At 39.6% G+C, this 21299-nt stretch overlaps 1 protein-coding gene across 1 annotated transcript in view; it reads right to left on the bottom strand.

Moving 5' to 3' along the window:
* MOGAT1 (monoacylglycerol O-acyltransferase 1) overlaps nucleotides 1-14408 on the bottom strand; it is a gene marked incomplete at both ends in the record, with an annotated part of 52547 nt that extends 38139 nt beyond the window's left edge. The window contains one exon of the mRNA XM_081261692.1: nucleotides 14315-14408. Coding sequence (XP_081117818.1) covers nucleotides 14315-14408 — 94 coding nt within the window. The remainder of the gene's footprint in view (nucleotides 1-14314) is intronic.
* Between the last annotated feature and the right edge of the window lie 6891 nt (nucleotides 14409-21299).

Raw genomic sequence — 21299 nt, 5'->3', positions numbered from 1 at the left:
CTTTTCTTAGCTCTCCACTTTCACTCCTTTATCTAATGACAGCATCTATCTCCAAAGCTGCTGAGAGAATAAATGACAAGGCACAGCTAGTACTCTGCAGCCTGGAGCCATTGTTACAAAAATCTTGTTTACTATTGCACATTTGAAAAATGCACAAAATTAGAAGCAGACAGATTAACAGCTATATTCCTGTTAAATTTTTCCCTTTTTGTCTTTTCCCCCCATATGAACGAATTATGTTTTTTTAACACAGCAGATCAAACATTATTTTTCATTCTGCATTTTATCAATTATTGTGATCTCGTCGCATTAGCTGTTTGGTATTATAAATTTGGTATTATAATCTCTTCTTAAATTTTTAAACAAATTTTTAGTTGTTGATAGACCTTGATTTTATTTATTTATTTATTTATTTATATAGGTGCTAAGAATAGAACCCAGTGTCTCACACATGCTAAGCAAGTGCTCTAGCACTGAGCCCTAGTCCCAGCTCTTAAATGTTATTTTAATGACTAATCAACATTCTCTTAGTTTTGAACATCTGAGCTTCTAACAAATTATCTCTATAAATGTCATCCCAAATAAAGTTTCCTCACAGTTTAATATACTTTATGAGATAAAAAGTAAATACTGGGTCGATAAGCAGAAAATTCGTTGTCACTTGATATGCTTTGACACTCTGGTATCTAGAATTGTCCTAATAAATTCCTGTTCCACATATTGCTTCATTCCTTTATAGTTCATATCAGAAACAGAACCAACATAGGTTTTGAAATTCCTTGATTCTAAATTGGATTGAAAGAAGAAAATGCTATAAAAACTAGATGATTTGGTAACCTCTATTTAATCCTATTTTTATCTCATTAAGCAATCCAAGGTAAAAAGATTCTTCTAAATTGGAAGTCAAAGAGAAGGTGAAGAGGTCAACGCCAATATATTGTAGAAGTCAGTATGAAAGTTCCTCAAAAGACTAGGCATGGAAACACCATCTGACCCAGCTATCGACTCCTCTGTATTTATCCTAAAGAGTTACAGTTGGGCTGGGCTTGCGGCTCAGTGGTAGAGCACTTGCCTAGAATGTGTGAGGCACAGGGTTCGATTCTCAGCACCACATATAAATAAATAAAGATCCATTAACAACTTAAAAATTTAAAAAAAAAGAATTACAGTCATCATACTACGGAGACACATGCATGCCTTTGTCTATAGCAGCACAATTTACAATAGCCAAGTTATAGAACCAGCTGAGGTGTCCATTAATGGATGAATGGATTTTTAAACGTGGTATACATCTATACTGTAGACAAATTTATAATGTATAATGGAATTTTATTCATCCATAAAGAACAAAATTGTCATTTGAAGGAATATGAATTGGACTTGAGAGCAATATGTTAAGTAAGACGAAAACCAGACTTAGAAAGTCAAGAGTCATATATTTTATCTCATATATGGAAGCTATAAAGAAAAAAAGAAAAAGAAAAAAATGAGGAGTGGACTCATGAAACCAGAAGAGAGAGCGATAGGATAGAGAAGGAGGTCTGGTAAGGGAAGCAGGTGGGAAAGGGGAGGCACTGGAGAATAAAATAGACCAAATTAGGTTATGTGCATGTATAAATATGTAACAAGGAATCCCACTATTAGTATAATACATCAATAACAAAATTTAAAAATGCAAGTTGATACCATTTTTTAATTAGTGTATCGTAGTTATATGTGATAGTTGGGTTCATTTCGACCCAATCATACATGCATGGAATTTGATCGTCTCCATTTCAGCCCCAGGTGCCCCCACTTTCCCTTCCCTCTTCCCTTCCTCTCTACCTCCTTCTTTTACTCCACTGATCTTCCCTGATCTTTATGTTTAGCTTCCACAGAGCAAAACAATCAACCCTTAATTTTCTGAGTCTGGTTTATTTCACTTATGAATCCTCCAGTTGATACCATTCTAAATCATCCAGATTCACAAACCAAGTAGAAATGAACCCTTGTATTTTAGCTGGATTGACGTGATATATACTGGATGAAAAAATCATAAAGCAGCCTCTTAATCACTTACATGCTACTTAACTCCCATAGATTCTGCTTCACTTAATTTCTGTTGAGGTGTAACTCACATAGCATGAAATTAACCACTTTAAAGAAAAACAATCCAATGGATTCACCTATTTCAGATATTTCATATAAATGGAACAGTATTATAAGGTGAGCTTTTAAATTTTTCACTTTACATCAAGTTTTTGAAGCTCATCCAGGTGGTAGTGTGTATCCGCACCTTTTTCCCTTATATGGCTGAACGATGTTCCTGTGTTTGAATGTTAACAGTTTGCTTATTCATTCATCTGTTGTTGATGGACATTTGAGTTGTTCCTACCTTTGGGCCATTGTGAATAGTGCTACAATGTCCCAATCACTTTAACAGTGCAAAAAGTCCCAAACAAATAAGGCTCAGCCAAAGTCTATGTGTCATCATTAAATTTAGTATCACCAACGAAAAGACAAAATTATATGCCTCTTGATATGCTGTAATGGGAAATATACCCAATCATCTAAACAAGAATGGGCTTATCTCTCTCTCTCTCTCTCTCTCTCTCTCTCTCTCTCTCTCTCTTTTTTTTTTTTTTTTTTTGGTCATACTAGGGATCATATCTGGGGCTTTCCACATGTTAGGCAACACTCTGCCACTGAGCTACTTCCCCAGTCCTTTTTATTTTTTATTTTGAGACAGGATCTTGCCAAGTTGCCTAGTCTGGCTTTGAATCTTCCATTCTCCTTCTTCAGCCTCCTGAGAGCTGGGTTTACTCCCTGACTCAGATTATGGGTCTTTCTACAAGATAATTGGCTAAAGCTGTTTAAAGAAAGCAACCTTGCCAAGCATGGCGGTACAGGCCTGTAATCCTAGTGGCTCCAGAGTCTGAGGCGGGAGGATCAGTAGTTTAACACCAACCTCTGCAAATTAGTGAGGCCCTCAGCAACTTAGCAAGAGCTTGTCTCAAAATAGAAAATAAAAAGGGCTGGGATGTAGCTCAGTGATTAAGTGTCCCTGGGTTCAATTCCCACTACCAAAAAAAAAAAAAAAAAAGGAAAGCAGCTTTGTAAAAAATTAAAAACAAAAAATATAGTGTGTAGAACCTGATCTAGTTATAAAGTAAAGGTTGAATGAGACAATTGTATCACTGATATATTTCCTGGGCATGATAATAGGGGTGTGTGTTGTGTTGCTGGGGATCAAACTGAGGGCTTTGCACATACTAAGTACATGCTCTACCACCAAGCTACATCCCCAGCCCAAATGATTTTGATTTATGTAGAAAAATTTTTGTGTTCAAGGACATATTACAGAATTTAGACATGAAATGCCATGATGATTACAACTTAATTTTTATTTATTTATTTATTTATTTGGTACCAGGGATTGAACCCAGGGGCACTTAACTACGGAGCACTGAGCCACATCCACAGCCCTTTTTCTATTTTTATTTAGTGATCGGGCCTCGCCGAGTTGCTTAGGGCCTCTCTAAATTGCTGAGGCTGGCTTTGAACCACCATCCTCCTGCCTCAGTCTTCCAAGCCTCTGGGATTACAGGTGTGCGCCACTGTGTCCGGCAATTAACAATTTAATTTCTTACTTTCAAATGTTTTGTCAGCATTGCATGTCTGGTCTGGATGTCTTGTATGTGTGGAGAGAAAGAGAAAGGAGAGGAAAGAGGGAGAAGGAGAGAGGAGAGAGAGAGAGACAAGGAAAGCAAATGATGAAATGCTAAAATGTTCAACAAGAATGTTTTCTTGTTTGTTTGTTTTTAGTTTTTTTTTGGTACCGGGGATTGAACCCAAGGGCACTTAACCACTGAGCTATATCCCCAGCCCTTTTAATTTTTATTTAGAGACAGGGTCTTGCTAAATTGCTTAGGGCCGTGCTAAATTGCTGAAGTTGGCTTTGAATTCGCAATCCTCCTTCTCAGCTTGCCAAGCAAGCCACTGGGATTACAAGTGTGAGCCACCACGCCCGGCAACAAGAATGTTTTTTAATTTTTTATTTTATTGTTGTAAGAGGACTCAACATAAGATCTACCTTTTGACAAATTTCTAAGTGTACAAATTCTCTATTGGTAACAATAGGTACGATGTTTGTGACATAATAAAATATATATACATATTTGGTCTTGTGTCCAGCTTCTACCATAGAGCTCCTTAAACTATTGCAATTTCCTGATTAAGAGGGGTGCGAAGTGCATCTTTTCTTCTAATATTTGGACTTTGACCTGGGTTTCTGACACAGAGCTCCTAATGCCCTGGAATTTCTGGGTGACTGCAATGTCTTTATTCTAAGAAGGCAACAGTTGGTGGATTGCTGGTTCGGGTTGGTCAGCCATGGTTAAAAGGTTAGGACCTTCAGCGCTACTCCTACCCTCAAGTAAGGGGAGAGGGACTGAAAATGGAGTTAATAACCAATCATGCCTACATGACAAAGTCTCCAGAAAATTCCCCAGATACTGGGTTTAGAGAGCCTCCAGGTTGGTGAACACATCCAACATACAGGCTGAGATGATGGCACAGCCCAGCTCCACATCCACTGTAATAAACTGGCAAAAGCTGAATGTTTCCCTTCCTTCTGCACACCAGATGCTGAGTTCAGGGAGAGGGTTGTGGGAAGCCCCAATCTGTAGCCAGTCAGAAGCAGAGGTCACAACCTGAACTTGAGACTGACAAAGGAAGCATGTGCAACCTAGTGGACTGAGCTCTCAGCTTGTAGGATCTATCACTAACTCCAGGGAAAAAGTGCCTGAGTTGAACTGTAGATGTCCAGTCGGCATGTGGAGAACTGAAGAAAGGTGGGGTGGGGAGAGGCAGCCTTGCACCGCTCTCAAAATTAACTCAAAATGGAAGACAAATCTAATATAAAATGCAATACTATCAAACTCCTAGAAGATAACATAGGACAAAAATCTAGGTGACCTTGAGTTTGGCAATGAGATATGACACCAAAGGCATAATCCATGAATGAAAGAACTAATAAGAAGCTGGATTTGATCAAAAATTGAAAATAATTGCTCTGCAAAAGTAGGTGAGTAGATAAATAAATTGGTAGATCAGACATTGGAATATTTTTCACCATGAAAACAAATGAGCTGTCAAACCATGAAAGGACCTAAAGGAAACTTAAGGGCATATTAAAAAGTAAAAGAAGCCAAGCTGAAGAGCCTACATACTGTAGGACTCCAATTCCATGACATTCTGGAAAGGTGAAACTATGGAGGCATTAAAAAGGTAAGTGGTTGCCAGAGGTTAGGGAAGAGGGAGGGATAAATAGGTGAAGCACAGAGGATTTTTAGAGCAGTGGAACTACAGTGAATTGTGCTACAGGGAGGGTACTTGTCATTCTAAGTTATTCAGACTCATAGAATGCAAAAAAAAAAAAAAAAAAGTGATCCTGAGATAGAAACCTAGGGGAACAGAAAAAGAAAGACAGACTGGATCTCAAGAGAAAAGCACCCATAAATCTTGGCATTTGCAGGTAAATGGATGTAGTTGGAGAATGTAACACTAAGTGAAGTAAGCCAATCCCCAAAACCAAAGGCCAAATGTTTTCTTTGATATGAGGATACTGACTCAAAATGGCGATGGGGGAAGCATGGGAGGAATGGAGGAACTTAAAAAAAAAGGAGGTAGGGGAAGGAAGAGGGAAAAAGGTAGAAAAGATGGTGGAATGAGTTAGACATATATGAAGTACATATATGAAGACACAAATGGTGTGAAAATACTTTGTGTACAATCAGTGACTTTAAAAATTGTGGTCTATATGTGTAATATGAAACGAATGGCATCCTGCCATCGTGTGTGACAAACTAGAATAAATAAATAATTTAATTTTAAGAGAGAGAGAGAGAGAGAGAGAGAGAGAGAGAGAGAGAGAGAAGCACCCATGAGCCATGGAATGCAGGAGATGGCCCTGAATTTTTGAAATGCAAGACAAGCATCAGTGAGCAACCCAGCCCAACCCTTAGCCCCCGCTCTTGACCCAAGCCCTTGACCCCTGTTCTTCCTGCAAAAGGTAACAAGAGCAAACAAGTACAAGGAAAACTGGCAGGAAATTGTGTAACTCCGCCTATTACACCTCTATCCAGCCTCTGGCAATGGTCCTTCCTTAAATACACCCCACACCAAGAGGTTATCAGCTCTCCCTCTGCAGATGGCTAGCAATCCCCCTTGAATGTGTATTTCTTGCTTTAATCCCAAAGGCTTCTTAATCTGCAGGTGGCCAACATGCTCCTTCACATTCTCAAAATGGTAGGCATTCTCCACCCCCCCCCCAATGTGTAATTTCCTACTTTATCCCAAAAAACATCCCTCCCTTGAAAGAGTCCACATTGTCCCTTGGATGTGCATCTGCTTTTCTAAGTAAATCTGTGCCTGTAACTGATCCCTGGTGAAACTCATTTTCATCAAATGTACCATTGGTCCTGACTCAGGTCCCCCTCTCCAGAAGCTCCGCTGGTGACAAACTCTAATGTAAAGTATAGAGCTGGGGTGATAGTGGCGGGTCATCGTGGGTTTAGCAACTGTAACAAATGTACCTCTCTAACTGAAGATGGTGACAATGGGGGAAGCCAGCCATGTGGGGGATGGGTGGGAATCTCCATATCGTGTTTTTTTTTTTTTTCTGAGAACTCCAAACTGCTCTAAAAAGGTTAAGTCTTAAAAGCATTTTTAGCCAATGGTATTTATAACGTGGAAAAATAGTTGGTTAGTGGAGCACAAAAGAAATACCCAGAAAGCCTTTAGAATAATTATGACTTGTTGAAAGGACTCAGTAAGTGTTAGTTATTAGTTAGCTGCCAGTGACTACTTGAGACTTTTTAAAACACCAGTTTCTTAGAGTTCAACCCAATGTGTTACCTGATTTCTTCTCAGGTACATACATTATATGGATAAAAATAAAATTTTTAAAATAGGCAAACAGGAGAAAAGGATTATACCACAATTTTAACAATGGTTATCTCTAGACAGCAGTATGGAATTTTTCTAGTCTTGATAGGAGACAGACAGATGTGAGTGGTGGGAACAAGAGGTCAAGGGAATAATTCTATAAACTAGGCCCACAGTTCTGACCCCCACATGCTTTCTTTCCCAAGAAGCAATTTACCTGCAGCCCTGACTGGCGAAAGTGACAGGATATGTCGCATTCCTCAGCAAAATACCTGTTATCCACAAGAGAAAATCAGGCCCAAATAATGTTAATAAGAGAACCCAAGCTAGCCTGAAGGGGGAACTTTTGTGACCTTTTCCACAAACCAGATCCTGGAACTCATGGAGATAAGGATAATTCCTCCTAATCATAAAATCTGTAAGAATTTGTGGCTAAGAATCCAATCAGAACCACTCAGCATGGACCAAAGTGACCTAGAGTGGTCATGACGGTAGGGACTTGAAAGTCTGATGTCATCCTGCTGTCAGTTGGAAGTCAAGAGGAGGACCTGGGTACAACTCTCTGGAAACTTCTCTGGAATCCCTAATAAAACTGGAGTGCAGGAGAGGCACACAGTCTCTCTCCTCTCTGAGAGGACCCACTCTCTCCCTTGAGAGTGTCCCCTTTCCCTTTCCCTAGCCCTTCAATAAACTCATGCCTGTTACTTTGAGCGTCATGTCGGAAATCTTTCTGACTTGATCTCAAGAATTAGGGCTTGAAGGCGGGCCTTCACGCTGCCTCAGTTTCCTGGAAGGCCCCATCCCTGTAATAGTTTCTTTTAAAAACTTACACATTTTCCAATTTTTTAATAGATAGCGTGAATTATCATATAAAATTATTTTTAAAGAAATAAAATGAAAAAAAAAGAAATAAAATGATTCTACTGAAGAGAGTAAAAGATAAAACCAAGCTTACAGAACAAGTCTACTTATGTAAGAATATTCACATCTTTAAAATGATTCCATCAAATTCCCTTGAGCAGCCTATTAGTGGGGCAGTTGCTGGAATACAAATAAGGTCGTTGAATTAGGTCACAATGCTGCATCAGAAAAACATTATGAAGAACGTTGAAAGTTAATCTACTTTCATTAAATAATGACCAACATTAAGAAATAATTTAAAATATTTATTTCGTGCTGGGCATAGTGGCTCACACCTTTCATCCCAGAGACTCAGAAGGCTAAGGTAGGAGAATCTCAAGTTAGAAGTCAACCTCAGCAATTTAGCAAGACCTTGTCTCAATAAAAAATTAAAAGAACTAGGGATGTAGCTCAGTAGCAAAGCAACCCTGGATTCAAGCCCCAGTACCACCACCAAAAATAATAATAATAACAAAATATTTAATTCATATATGTACCTTTCCCATTTTCATCCAAGAAGTTTTTGGTTTTTTCCCCATTATGATTGTTTCTACAGTTACTTTAACCATTTAATATAAAACAAAGTAAATGGAATGCAGAAGCAAGTAATTCTTATTCCTAGAGGCATTATACTTCTAAACACTAATTAATGCCATCTGTTGAATATAAAAATGTAACATCCTTCTGATTTTAAAAATTCTTATTTTTAAGAGAATTTATCTTCTGGAGTTGTTTTTTTGTTTTTTCCTTCCTTCTTTCTTTTTTCTTTTTTTTTCTTTTCTTTCTTTCTTTCTTTCCTTCCTTCTTTCTTTCTTTCTTTCTTTCTTTTGTTTGTATGTGTGTATGAGGAAGTGGTATTGGGGATTGAACCCAGGGGCTCTTCACCACTGAACTATATCCAGCACCATCACAACCCCTTTTTGAGATAGTTCTCACTAAGTTGCCCAGACTGGACTCAAATTTATAAGCCTCCTGCATAGCCAGGATTACAGTTGTGCGCACTGCACCTGGCCCTGTGTTTGTCCAGATGGTGCTAAAAGATTTCAGATCCCTTTGCAGAATTCTGCAGCATCATTTTCCTCATAGGTGGGTCTAATCCACACAAAATTTTAAAAGCATTACTTAAAGGGAACAGCATTTTTCTTGTTTTACAGCAAATCCAGCATTTGACCTACTTCTTTGCCTTAAAAAAGACACATAAACTGGCTGTGGTGGCTCACGCCTGTAATCCCAGCGGCTTAGGAGGCTGAGGCAGGAGGATTGCTAGGTCAAAGCCAGCCTCAGCAAAAGCAAGATGAAGAGCAACTAATGAGACCCTGTCTCTAAATAAAATATGAAAAATAGGGCTGGGGATGTGGCTCAATGGTTGAGTGCCCCTGAGTTTGATCCCTGGTTCCACCAAAAAAAAAAAAAAGGCACAAAAATCCTAACAAGGATATGTTAACACTGTCCCATGGTCTGAATATTTCAGAAAGTTTCCAAGCTTAAAGGCAGAATAAGTATAGCCACCACCTGAAAGCCATGGAGATAGTCCATAATACAGGGGGCGCATGAGTGTGCATCAAAGTCTAGGACTCTCGAATAAATCAAGGGAATGTTAACATGCCCCCCCCCCAATTTTCCAGATTAAAGGAGATTAAAAAAACAATGACAACAGAGAAAAACAGGTGGATTCCTTTGCTGTAAGAGGACATTAGTGGGGCAATTGCTGGAATACGAATAAGGTCGTTGGATGAGGTCACAATGCTGCATCTGGGTCATCTTCCTGATCTGGCTATTTGTATTGTGGCCATGTAAGGGAAGTCCTTGGTTTTAGGAAATACATTCTGAAGTATTTAGGGACAAAGGGAAACCAGGTCTGCAACTTATTCCAAAAGCATTCAGAAAATAAGAATATGGGGAGTGGAAGAAAGAAGAAGTAAGAGACAGGAACAGAGGACAAGAGCAGAGGAGGGGGAACACGGCAACCTGTGAATGTTTAGGGAATCTGGATTAAGGAATATGGGAATTTTTGTAACATATAATTTTTATTTTCTGTAGTTATTGTTTCCGAAATTATTTCAAACTAAAGGGTAGAAAAAAATTAATGGCTCTCCTGGAGATCCACGGAATCAAAACCTCTGGGAATGTGCACTTTGACAAAAATCCCTAGGTGATACTGAAATGGGCTCTGAAATTTGAAAACATGATAAATCCATACAGTAGAAAAGTCACATTGGTAGATGTCAGTTCTTTCCAAATTAATCTATAGACTGATCTCAAACAAAAATGTAATCTCAATCAAAGTCCCAGCAGGCTTTGTGTCTGTGTGTATGTATGTGAAAATTGAGATGATATTAAAATGCATATGAAAATTGTAAGGATCTAGACTAATCAAATCAACTCTGGAAAAAAGCATAGAAGTTTGAGGACTAACACTACCTGACTTCAGAAATCACAAAGCTATAATAAACAAAATAGCATGCTACTGGCATCCAGATAAATAAATCTTTGGTGCAGACTAAAGATCCAGGGGCTGGGCAATGGTAGTTAATTCACAGCAGTATCATTTGTGAAAGCTACAATTTAAATATTCAATAGATGAAGAGACAATTCCCAATATATCCCTTCAACATAATACTATTTAGAAACAAAAAGCAATAAGCTATTGAAATACACAGCAATAAAAATGAGTGTCAAAATCATCATGCTGAGTTGAAAGAAGTCCAATAAAAAAGGAACACATGAGATTCCATTTACATAAAACTCCATAAATGCAAACTAACCCATAGTAAAAGAAAGCAGATCAGTGGTTGCCTGGGATGGGGGCCCAGGAAGGAAGGGTATGAAAAATCCTTGGGGGAATAATGGTGATATTGACATTTTAATTGTGGTAATGATTACCTACCAAATTATATGCTTTAAATATGTGCAATGTGTATTTTAATGATATCTCAAGAAAGCTGCTTAAATAAGCAAGCAAACCCATTCAGTAAAAGATGTTGGTTTCACCACTTACTTATATGTGGGCTTAAACTTCTTGAGTTTTAGTTTTTCCTAAAAAAAAATTAAAATAAAAAATATAATAATACTTGCCATGGGGTTGTGGGTAGAAGATGGTCAATAAATATTTCAGTTTTCCACTTTGTAATTTACAGTTTAGTGGTATACCAGCTAATAAGCATGTTTCAAATTCTTGGATATTAAGATTGGATAACAGGTATTTAACATTTAACTCAATGCAACAGTATCTGATTTCATAATTAAATGAAACATTTTGCTCTTTTAAAATATATCCCAAGTTTAAACTATTTTTTTTCTGGTGGTGGCAAGAAAAGCACATTCCAGGATTTGAATTAGAGATCTTAAAATATATAGTTAATAAAAGACTTCTTCTTGTGACTGGAAGTAACTACATGTCAACTCCTTACTTGGAAATTCACAATTAAATGGAAAGAAGTTACATTTATCTTTCCTGTAAGAACTGAAATGTAGAGTAGTTAAACGGCCCCATAAGATGAGGAAAAAAAATTATCCTTGCAGAAATTCTAGCTAATATATGAAGAAAGAATAATAGAATAAGCAAACTGCTATTTTGTAGTATCAAAACAATTCAGGCAAGGATCATGGCTTAAGCCATTAATGGAAAGGCCAACCAACAGCCAGGGGGAGTGTTCCTTCACAGCACTGTCACCCCTCAAATTAATTCCTTCTTGGGCCCATTGATCAATCTCAGACACTAACATGGGTCACCCAGATGCCACGTGCATCCTGATGAGATGGAATGTGAAACACATAGCAGCATCTTGGAAGAAGTCCTGCCAAAAAGGTTTCATTTAAATCTAATCAAACCTTTAGTTCTGTCTTCCATTTTAAAAGAAATACAGGGGAGAACAAGTTAACACTACATAGAAGCAATCAGATAAGTCTACAAAGTGATCCTTCAATGCATTCCTGTCAAGAAAGCAAATTTGTTAGCGCGGTTCTACATGAAAGATATAAAACCAAATGCAACACGTGGGTCTTGTTTGGATCCAGGTTCAAATTGCCAGTAAAGATGAATTTCTGACACAACACAGGATATCTGAATATGAACTTGTCTTAGATGATTTTAAGCAGGATTTGTGAACTACACAATATGTGACAACAGTACCAATGGCTATATATAAAACACTTTTAAAAAATACCTACTAAAGTATTTATGACTTTAAGAACATCATAATTTAATACATTCTTAAATATTTTTGTGAAACAACAGATAAAATAATAGAGCAAATTATTAAATCACTATAAACAAAGGTAACGGGTCTATGAGAATTCATGCCCTGTCTCTCCGTTTCTGATGAATTCCATAATACAATTGCCAAAATAACATGTTTCTAGTACCACAAATGTCAAATGTATGATAGAAAAACGTTTAAACTAATTGTCTGCAGAGTCACTGTTGTTTGATTCAACTTTGGCCTGGCTTCCTGAGCTCCTGTCACATTCCAGTCACTAAGCCAGTAACATGCGGCACATGTGGCTGAACCACCTACTACTCAGCCATGTGACTTTGTGCAATCTACTTCACCTTCCAGATTCTTCCTTGTAACATGAGGAAAAGATAGTCCCTACCTCAGAAGATCACAACAAGGATTATGTGAGTTAATACTCCCAGGGTGGGTAGCTGCTATTCTGGGCCATAGAGTGGAAACAGTCATAACAAGAACATCTTGCATATCTTCTGCTGCTGGGTACTCCTTCACTGAGCTTGTCAAATAGCCAGAAAGGCCTTTCTCAAATAGCCACAAGCATAGACAAATACAATCAATGGCATACAAATACAATCAATAACATAAAAACACAATCAATGATAAGCACTATGAAAGAAAAGGACAGTGAGTTGTGAGAGATTTGCTGCATGATCAGTTAGGAAGTCAGGCTCCAGTGTCAGTGCAATGAAGCAGGCACACAGTGGTTGAAATAGAGACTTTGGGAAGAATACTTGGACTTACATCCAGCTCTTCCAGCTATGTAACCTAGAACAATTTACTTAACCTCTTAATTCCCTCATCAGTACAATAGTGCAGGAATAGTCCTTACCTCATAGGGTTGTTGATGAGGATGACAGGGATAATAGTGGAAGGTGCTTAGAACAGCAACTAGCATACACTATGCACTAAATAAGGTTGTCTTAAATGAGGTTGTCTTATTATCTCTTATTATCTTATTATTGGTCCTTTGATACAGAGCTAAATAGAGTATAATGCTACCAGCCCGGCCTCATAGTTTGGCCTTTAAGGGCCTAATGAGTTAATATTTTAAACTCCCTTTTTCCTAGGCCCACACTACAACCACTTAGAGAATTCCTTTATAAAGCCCTAATGCAAAAGCTCTGTTCTGAAGTGAATGAATTAGAAATGCTAGGAATGGAGCTTGAGTGTCCCTATTTTTCAGAAGCTCCTTCGGTGATACTCACGTGCAGCCAGGGTTGAAAAACACTGATCCAGACATTCAACATGTAAATACCATTTCAAAAGTGTAAAACTCTTTATAATGAGATGAGCTTATTATTCAGTCCCAACAGTGCACAAGTCATGATCTTACACCACACAGATGATTTTTTGCTTTCAGAAGAGTTTAAGTTCCCATAGAAGCGCTTCCCACTAATTCCTTTGGCTTTTGTATTGCTGCTTGCAAATATGCACTTCCAAACTTGAAATATAAATGTGAACAGTGTGTACCAGTTTTAAAAAAAATAATAATTCCTTTTGCCTTCCCCCACCTCCTTTTATTCCAAGAGCACAATAAACATTAAGGAGCCTCAGGTAAGCCTTCCTGGGCCACCTGGGGGTTTGGCTTTTGCCCTTTAACAACATTTGTGGGCTTAACTTGGACACACCTGGAACACACTCCTGGGTCAGATGATTTTCAGATATAACACTCAACTCAACCCGATGTCTGGTGAGTTCTTTGTAGAAAGGCGCCTTTCTACCCCCAGAAGATAATAAACACGGAAAAGTTAAGGAGGCTATTTGCCCTAAAGGTGTGGCGTACAGTTTCAAAAGTGTAGGCATTTGAATCAACAGCTCCAGAAACGAGTTTACCAACTTTTGCGGGACTGAAGTGCAAAGTTGTATTGCTTGATTGGTCATGGTTACCTTCAGCAAAAATTCACCAATATGTATATTTATAGCCTATGACTATATATTTATATTTATAGTCCATGACTTTTAATGTGGATAAGATATGCCTTACTTAAAAAAAAAAAAACAGTATAAAAGAAAATACAGTTGGTAAATAAGTTATTTGCTATGAGGTTCTCCTGGGAGAAAGAAGCCAAAGGAGAGTCCCACAATAGCTCCCAACGCCCTCCTTTGACCCGCCTGCTCTGAGAGGACAGGCCTGCAGAGTTGGAAGGTTCGAAGCCAGTGGTCGGACAGGGACTGTCCGGGGCGAGGTGGCGCGCCCGGGCACCGCGGCGTTTGCCTGGTCTTCCGCGTGCAGAGCGCGGGGTCGTTCTTACTCAGCAGTAAGAAGGTCACCACCCACTGCAGCACCGCCGCCGTCTGCAGCCGCGGCGCCAGCGGGATGTTGAGCGGCGCAAACTCGATCTTCATGATCGCTCTCAGCGAGAACCGCGCCTATCGCAGCCACTTGTACCCTCCTTCGCGCCGGCGGGAAGTGTGGGGCGGGATCCCGCCTCAAGCCAGGCACCCACCGGGCGGAGAGGAGCAGGCAGGGACAGAATTTCGCCTAGGGTTGGGGGACGCACCAGGGCTGAGGCTGGGGGCTGCCAATCACTGGCGCCCGGCTCTGGCGCGGGCCCAGAGCAGCAGCCGCCCTACCCGCGCACGGGCTGGCGCGCAGGGGTCTCGGTAAGAGCGCGAGAAGGCACAAGGGACAGATGCTGGTGGCCCGAACTCAGCAGCGCGGGCTCTCGCTGACTTGTCTAGGACCTAGCGGCTCCACCCGGATCTGACCATTGTTAAGCTGATGGACCACCAGCAATTGCTTCAGCAGCCGCCCTTAAATTCACCCCTCTCCTTTCTCTGGAATGAATGAATGGATAGTTCAAGGAATCTCAGTTCAGCTGGGGAAAGTCGGGGGTCTTAAGTCTGTTGATTTGTGCCCCCATAGTATTCCCAAACTCTGTGGGGAAGCATAGGAGCTGCTTTCTCAGTTTTGTGTCCTCAGATCCCTGCAAAAATCCTGGACTCCTTTCATTTGTTCATTCACTCAATACGCATTTAGTGTGAACCTACCACTTGCCAGGAGCCACTCCGGGTGTTGGGGATACACTGGATAACCAAGTGTGGGTGTAAAATAACAACTCTGCTTTAGGGAAATAAAATGTTTTTTTTTTTTTTTTTTTCCTGGGCCAAATATGAATGATCATGGCCTTGGAACACAAGGATTCAAGTTACCTGAAGAAAGTCTTAAGTCAATACATTGACCATGATCAAAGAGACAGCAGGCTTCGGCAAAGCAGAGAAGGCTTTCCTGTAGGTTCCAAATGTTACCTTCTAAAATTCTTGGCTTTAGGGTTGGTGGGCTAGAGGTCTGCTAAACTTCCTGATATGTTCTGAGAAGTTTATCTGGAAGTTGATCAATTAGTTACAGGAATGTTAGGTCAGATACAGAGGTTAAGGTAAATGGGTACTAAAGGGTCTAAAATAGCCCAAGATAATTTTGGCTTTGGACCTACAACCTTCCATCTCTCTACAATTCCCATGTACGTGGTCAGCCAGGTCAAACAGTCTGCAGGATTTTTAACAAAGAACTTCAGTTCTCACATGTCATTCATTGTCTTTTTCTCAGAGTATGTCTCATGAAGCAAAGACAGATATAAGTAAAGTAACTGTACAACTGGATGCATAATTGTAAGCATGACCCTACTGTGGATAACTAGAAGATTGTAGGAGCCTAGATTGGAGGGTTAGAGATGTATCTGAAGAAGCTCCCTTAACTTGAGGTTTAACAACAAATTGTGTTAATTTGTCATAGGAAAGTGGAGAACTGAAGCTCCAAATCTCAGTTCTTGTGTTCCAAAAAAAAGAAAATTTAAAATCAGACAGGAAAAACCAAGCAAGAGAACGCTACTGTAAGTAAAAGTAAGGTCAGTTTCAAGCAAAAGCACTCTCAAGCAGAGAACGAAAAGGGAAACAATGCTGCTTCCAAAGTTAATGTTGTTTGATGTGCACCACCTTCTGCCATCTTCACCAATCAGATGTCTATCTCCTCCTTCACATCTGGCGAGGGGGATTTTTAACTCCAAAAATTGTTCCTCTCCAGAACTGTCATGGCAACCTCCTATTGGGGAGAGGGGGCTTCATCTATCCATGAACAAGGTATATTTTTCCATCTTCTAAGATCCTCTTCTATTTCTCTCTTTAGGGTTCTGTAGTTTTCATTGTATAAGTCTTTTACCTCTTTTGTTAGGTTGATTCCCAAGTATTTTATTATTTTTGAGGATATTGTGAATGGAGTGGTTGTCCTCATTTCCATTTCAGAGGGTTTGTCGCTGATATACAGGAATGCCTTTGATTTATGCGTGTTGATTTTATATCCTGCCACTTTGCTGAATTCATTTATTAGCTCTAATAGTTTCTTTGTAGACCCTTTTGGGTCTGCTAGGTATAGAATCATGTCATCTGCAAATATTGATAATTTAAGTTCTTTTCCTATTTTTATGCCTTTAATTTCTTTCGTCTAATTACTCTGGCCAGTGTTTCGAGAACTATGTTGAACAGAAGTGGTGAGACAGGGCATCCCTGTCTTGTTTCAGATTTTAGAGGGAATGCCTTCAATTTTTCTCCGTTCAGAACGATGCTAGCCTGAGGCTTAGCATAGATTGCTTTTACAATATTGAGGTATATTCCTGTTATCCCTAGTTTTTCTAGAGTTTTGAACATAAAGGAATGCTGTACTTTGTTGAATGCTTTTTCTGCATCTATCGAGATGATCATATGGCTCTTAATTTTAAGTCTATTGATGTGGTAAATAACATTTATTGATTTCCATATATTGAACCAGCCTTGCATCCCAGGGATGAATCCTACTTGATCATGGTGCACAATTTTTTTGATATGTTTTTGTATCCGATTTGCCAGAATTTTATTGAGGATTTTTGCATCTAGGTTCATTAGAGATATTGGTCTGTAGTTTTCTTTCTTTGAGGTGTCTTTGTCTGGTTTTGGAATCAGGGTGATGTTGGCCTCGTAGAATGAATTTGGAAGTTCTCCCTCTTTTTCTATTTCCTGGAATAGCTTGAAAAGTATTGGTATTAGTTCCTCTTTAAAGGTTTTGTAAAACTCTGCTGTATACTCATCCGGTCCTGGGCTTTTCTTAGTTGGTAGTCTTTTGATGGTTTCTTCTATTTCCTCAATTGATATTGGTCTGTTTAGGTTGTCTATATCCTCCTGACTCAATCTGGGCAGATCATATGACTTAAGAAATTTATCGATGCCTTCACTATCTTCTATTTTATTGGAGTATAAGGATTCAAAATAATTTCTGATTATCTTCTGTATTTCTGAAGTGTCTGTTGTGATATTGCCTTTTTCATCCCGTATGCTAGTAATTTGAGTTCTCTCTCCTCTTCGTTAGCATGGCTAAGGGTCTGTTGATTTTATTTATTTTTTCAAAGAACCAACTTTTAGTTTTGTCAATTTTTTCAATTGTTTCTTTTGTTTCGATTTCATTAATTTCAGCTCTGATTTTAATTATTTCTTGCCTTCTACTTCTTTTGCTGTTGTTTTGATCTTCTTTTTCTAGGATTTTGAGATGAAGTATGAGATCATTTATTTGTTGGTTTTTTCTTTTTTTAAGGAATGAACTCCAAGCAATGAATTTTCCTCTTAGAACTGCTTTCAATGTGTTCCATAGATTCTGATATGTTGTGTCTGTGTTTTCATTTATCTCTAAGAATTTTTTAATTTCCTCCTTGATGTCTTCTATAACCCATTGATCATTCAGTAACCTATTGTTCATTCTCCAAGTGATGCATGATTTTTCCTTTCTTCTTTTATCGTTGATTTTCAGTTTCATTCCATTGTGATCAGATAAGATGCATGGTATTATCTCTACTCCTTTATATTGTCTAAGAGTTGCCCTGTGACATAATATATGATCTATTTTTGAGAAGGATCCATGTGCTGCTGAGAAAAAAGTGTAACTGCTTGATGTTGGGTGGTATATTCTATATATGTCAATTAAGTCTAGGTTATTAATTGTGTTATTGAGTTCTATAGTTTCCTTATTCAAGTTTTGTTTGGAAGATCTGTCCAGTGGTGAGAGAGGTGTGTTGAAGTCTCCCATGATTATTGTATGGTGGTCTATTAGACTCTTGAACTTGAGAAGAGTTTGCTTGATGAGCATAGCTGCACCATTGTTTGGGGCATATATATTTATGATTGTTATGTCTTGTTGGTGTATGGTTCCCTTGAGCAGTATGTAGTGTCCCTCTTTATCCCTTTTGATTAACTTTGGCTTGAAATCTATTTTATTTGATGTGAGTATGGACACTCCTGCTTGTTTCCGAAGTCCATATGAGTGATATGATTTTTCCCAACCTTTCACCTTCAGTCTATGTATGTCTTTTCCTATCAAATGCGTCTCCTGTAGGCAGCATATTGTTGGGTCTTGTTTTGGGATCCATTCTACTACCCTGTGTCTCTTAATTGGTGAGTTTAAGCCATTAACATTTAGGGTTATTATTGAGATATGGGTTGTTCTTCCAGCCATATTTGTTTATTTATGTTACTAAACATGGTTTGTTTTCCTCTTTGATTATTTTCCCCCCTTACTGTCCTACCTCCCACTGTTGGTTTTCATTGTTATTTTCCATTTCCTCTTCCTGTAATATTTTCCCGAGGATGTTTTGAAAAGATGGTTTTCTAGCTGCAAATTCTTTTAACTTTTGTTTATCGTGGAAGGTTTTAATTTCATCTTCCATCCTGAAGCTTAATTTTGCTGGATACGTGATTCTTGGTTGGAACCCATTTTCTTTCAGTGTTTGAAATATGTTATTCCAGGATCTTCTAGCTTTCAGAGTCTGTGTTGAAAGATCAGCTGTTATCCTGATTGGTTTATCCCTAAATGTAATTTGCTTCCTTTCTCTTGTAGCTTTTAAAATTCTCTCTTTATTCTGTATGTTGGGCATCTTCATTATAATGTGTCTAGGTGTGGATCTCTTATGATTTTGCACATTCGGCGTCCTGTAGGCTTCTAGGATTTGGGATTCTGTCTCGTTCTTCAAGTCTGGGAAGTTTTCTCGTATTATTTCATTGAATAGATTGCTCATTCCTTTGGTTTGGACCTCTATACCTTCCTGTATCCCAATGACTCTTAAGTTTGGTCTCTTTATATTATCCCATATTTCTTGGATGTTCTGCTCATGGTTTCTTAACAGTCTTGCTGAGCTGTCTATGTTCTTTTCAATTTGAAATACTTTGTCTTCATTGTCTGATGTTCTATCTTCTAAGTGACCTACTCTGCTGGTAGTATTCTCAATTGAGTTTTTAAGTTGGTTTATTGCTTCCTGCATTTCTAGGATTTCTGTTTGTTTGTTTTTTATTACCTCTATCTCCCTGTATAGTTGATCTTTTGCTTCTTGGATTTGTTTATGTAATTCATTGTCGAAGTGATCTTTCATTGACTGATTTTGCTGTCTAATGTCTTCCTTGAGACTCCAGATCATCTGAAGCATGTATATCCTGAATTCTTTATCTGACATTCCATCTGCTGCAGATATTACCTCTTCTAACGTTGAGTTGACCTGCATTGCTTGTGGTCCTTTCTTTCCTTGTCTTTTCATACTATTCGCGTTTCTTTCTGCTTGGTGAAACTGTTGTGTTATTGAATTTTCCCCCTATATATTTATATTGCTCTTGTATAGTTGCAAAGTCTCCCTCGCAGGCGCGGGCAGCGGCTCTGCCCCTCCTCTAATTGGGGCAATATGCCTACCACGCTGGCAGGCCGCTGGGCCTGTTCTGCCGGTTGGTAGCAGGTTCGCCTACCTTGCAGGCGCAGGCAGCGGCTCTGCCCCTCCGCGGGCCGCTGGGCCTGTTCTGTTGGTGGTCGCAGTTCTGCCTACCTTGCAGGCACGGGCAGCGGCTCTGCCCCTCCACAGGCCACTGGTCCTGTTCTGCCGGTGGGTCGCAGTTCCACCTACCTTGCAGGCGCGGGCGGCGGCTCTGCCCCTCCGCGGGCCGCTGGGCCTGTTCTGTCTGTCCATTGCAGGTTTGTCTACCTAGCAGGCGCGGGTGGCGGCTCTGCCCCTCCCCCAACTGGGGTGATGTGTCTACCATGCTGGCGGGCCGCTGGGCCTGTTCTGCCGGTGGGTCGCAGGTCCGCCTACCTTTCAGGCGCGGGGGGGGGGGGGGGAGCGGCTCTGCCCCTCCGCAGGCCGCTGGGCCTGTTCTGCCGGTAATGAGTCCTAACTTTACAATCACTTTAGTAAACCCTGCCAGGAGTTGGCCCCATTGGTTTCTCTTTCTTGATTGATGCCCTTTGTTTCCACCTGTTTATTCTCAGGGTTGGTGCACTTGCTGTTGTCCTACAAGTTACTTCATTGTTCATTAAAAGCAATTCAAAGCAACTCCGTGACCCCGCTATGTTATTGGTTCACATTTCACTGCTCATTACTGACTACTACCTAACACACTGAGGTGGTCAAAGGCAAAGGGAAGCACTTGTGTAAAGGTCCTCTAAAAGCCGGGATGGGGGTGTTGTTTATAACTTGTATACAAATTTTAAGTTTGGGGATTTTTTTTTCTTTTAAGAGTCAATTTCTGCTCAGATTTCCTCTCTGAATCTTCCACCAGTGTTAGGTTGGGGTACTACGTCAGACACTGTGTGGATCCCTCCTTCCTAAGCATGTCCTCATTCTGTAGCAACTCTACAAAATGAGAATTAGCTTCAGTTTTTCATCTAAAGAAAGCTGGATTCAAAAGTCACACAGCTGACAAGAGGCAGAGTAGAGAAGTTTCAAATGCAGTTTCCTCTAAAACCTGGAAAGATGAGTCATCTCTTCATCAATGGAATCAAACATGGAGCAAACATGGGTTTGGGTACCTGCTTGCATTGGGCATGGTCCCTGGTGCTGATGACATAAAGGTAAACCAAGATGTGGTCTCTGTGTTTTTGAGAATTTACATGCACTTTTTGACTACTCATATGTATTAGGCTCTGAGTAGGGAGTGGGAATGGAAAATAAGAGACGTCTCTGTCCTCCTGGGCTCAGGGTATAGTGGGAGGAAAAGAAAGTAAGTGTGTGTGTGTGTATGTGTGTGTGTGTGTGTGTGTGTGTGTGTGTGTGTGTGTGTAAAATATTGTTTTAAAAGAAACGTGTGGGCTCCATTGTAGACAACATGGGCAGCTAGTTAGAACAGACTGGAGGTAACAAGAATGAAGCAGAAAGAGTCCTAGGGAAGTACTGTAGGATGAGTGTAGAGGATAGTGGCCTGACCTCCTGTGAAAGCTAGGAGAACAGACGTGGATCCAGGATG

The sequence above is a fragment of the Spermophilus citellus genome (genome assembly GCF_964194105.1).
Source record: "Spermophilus citellus genome assembly, chromosome: 11".
Lineage (NCBI taxonomy): Eukaryota > Metazoa > Chordata > Mammalia > Rodentia > Sciuridae > Spermophilus > Spermophilus citellus.
This window is presented reverse-complemented; position numbering and strand designations above follow the sequence as displayed.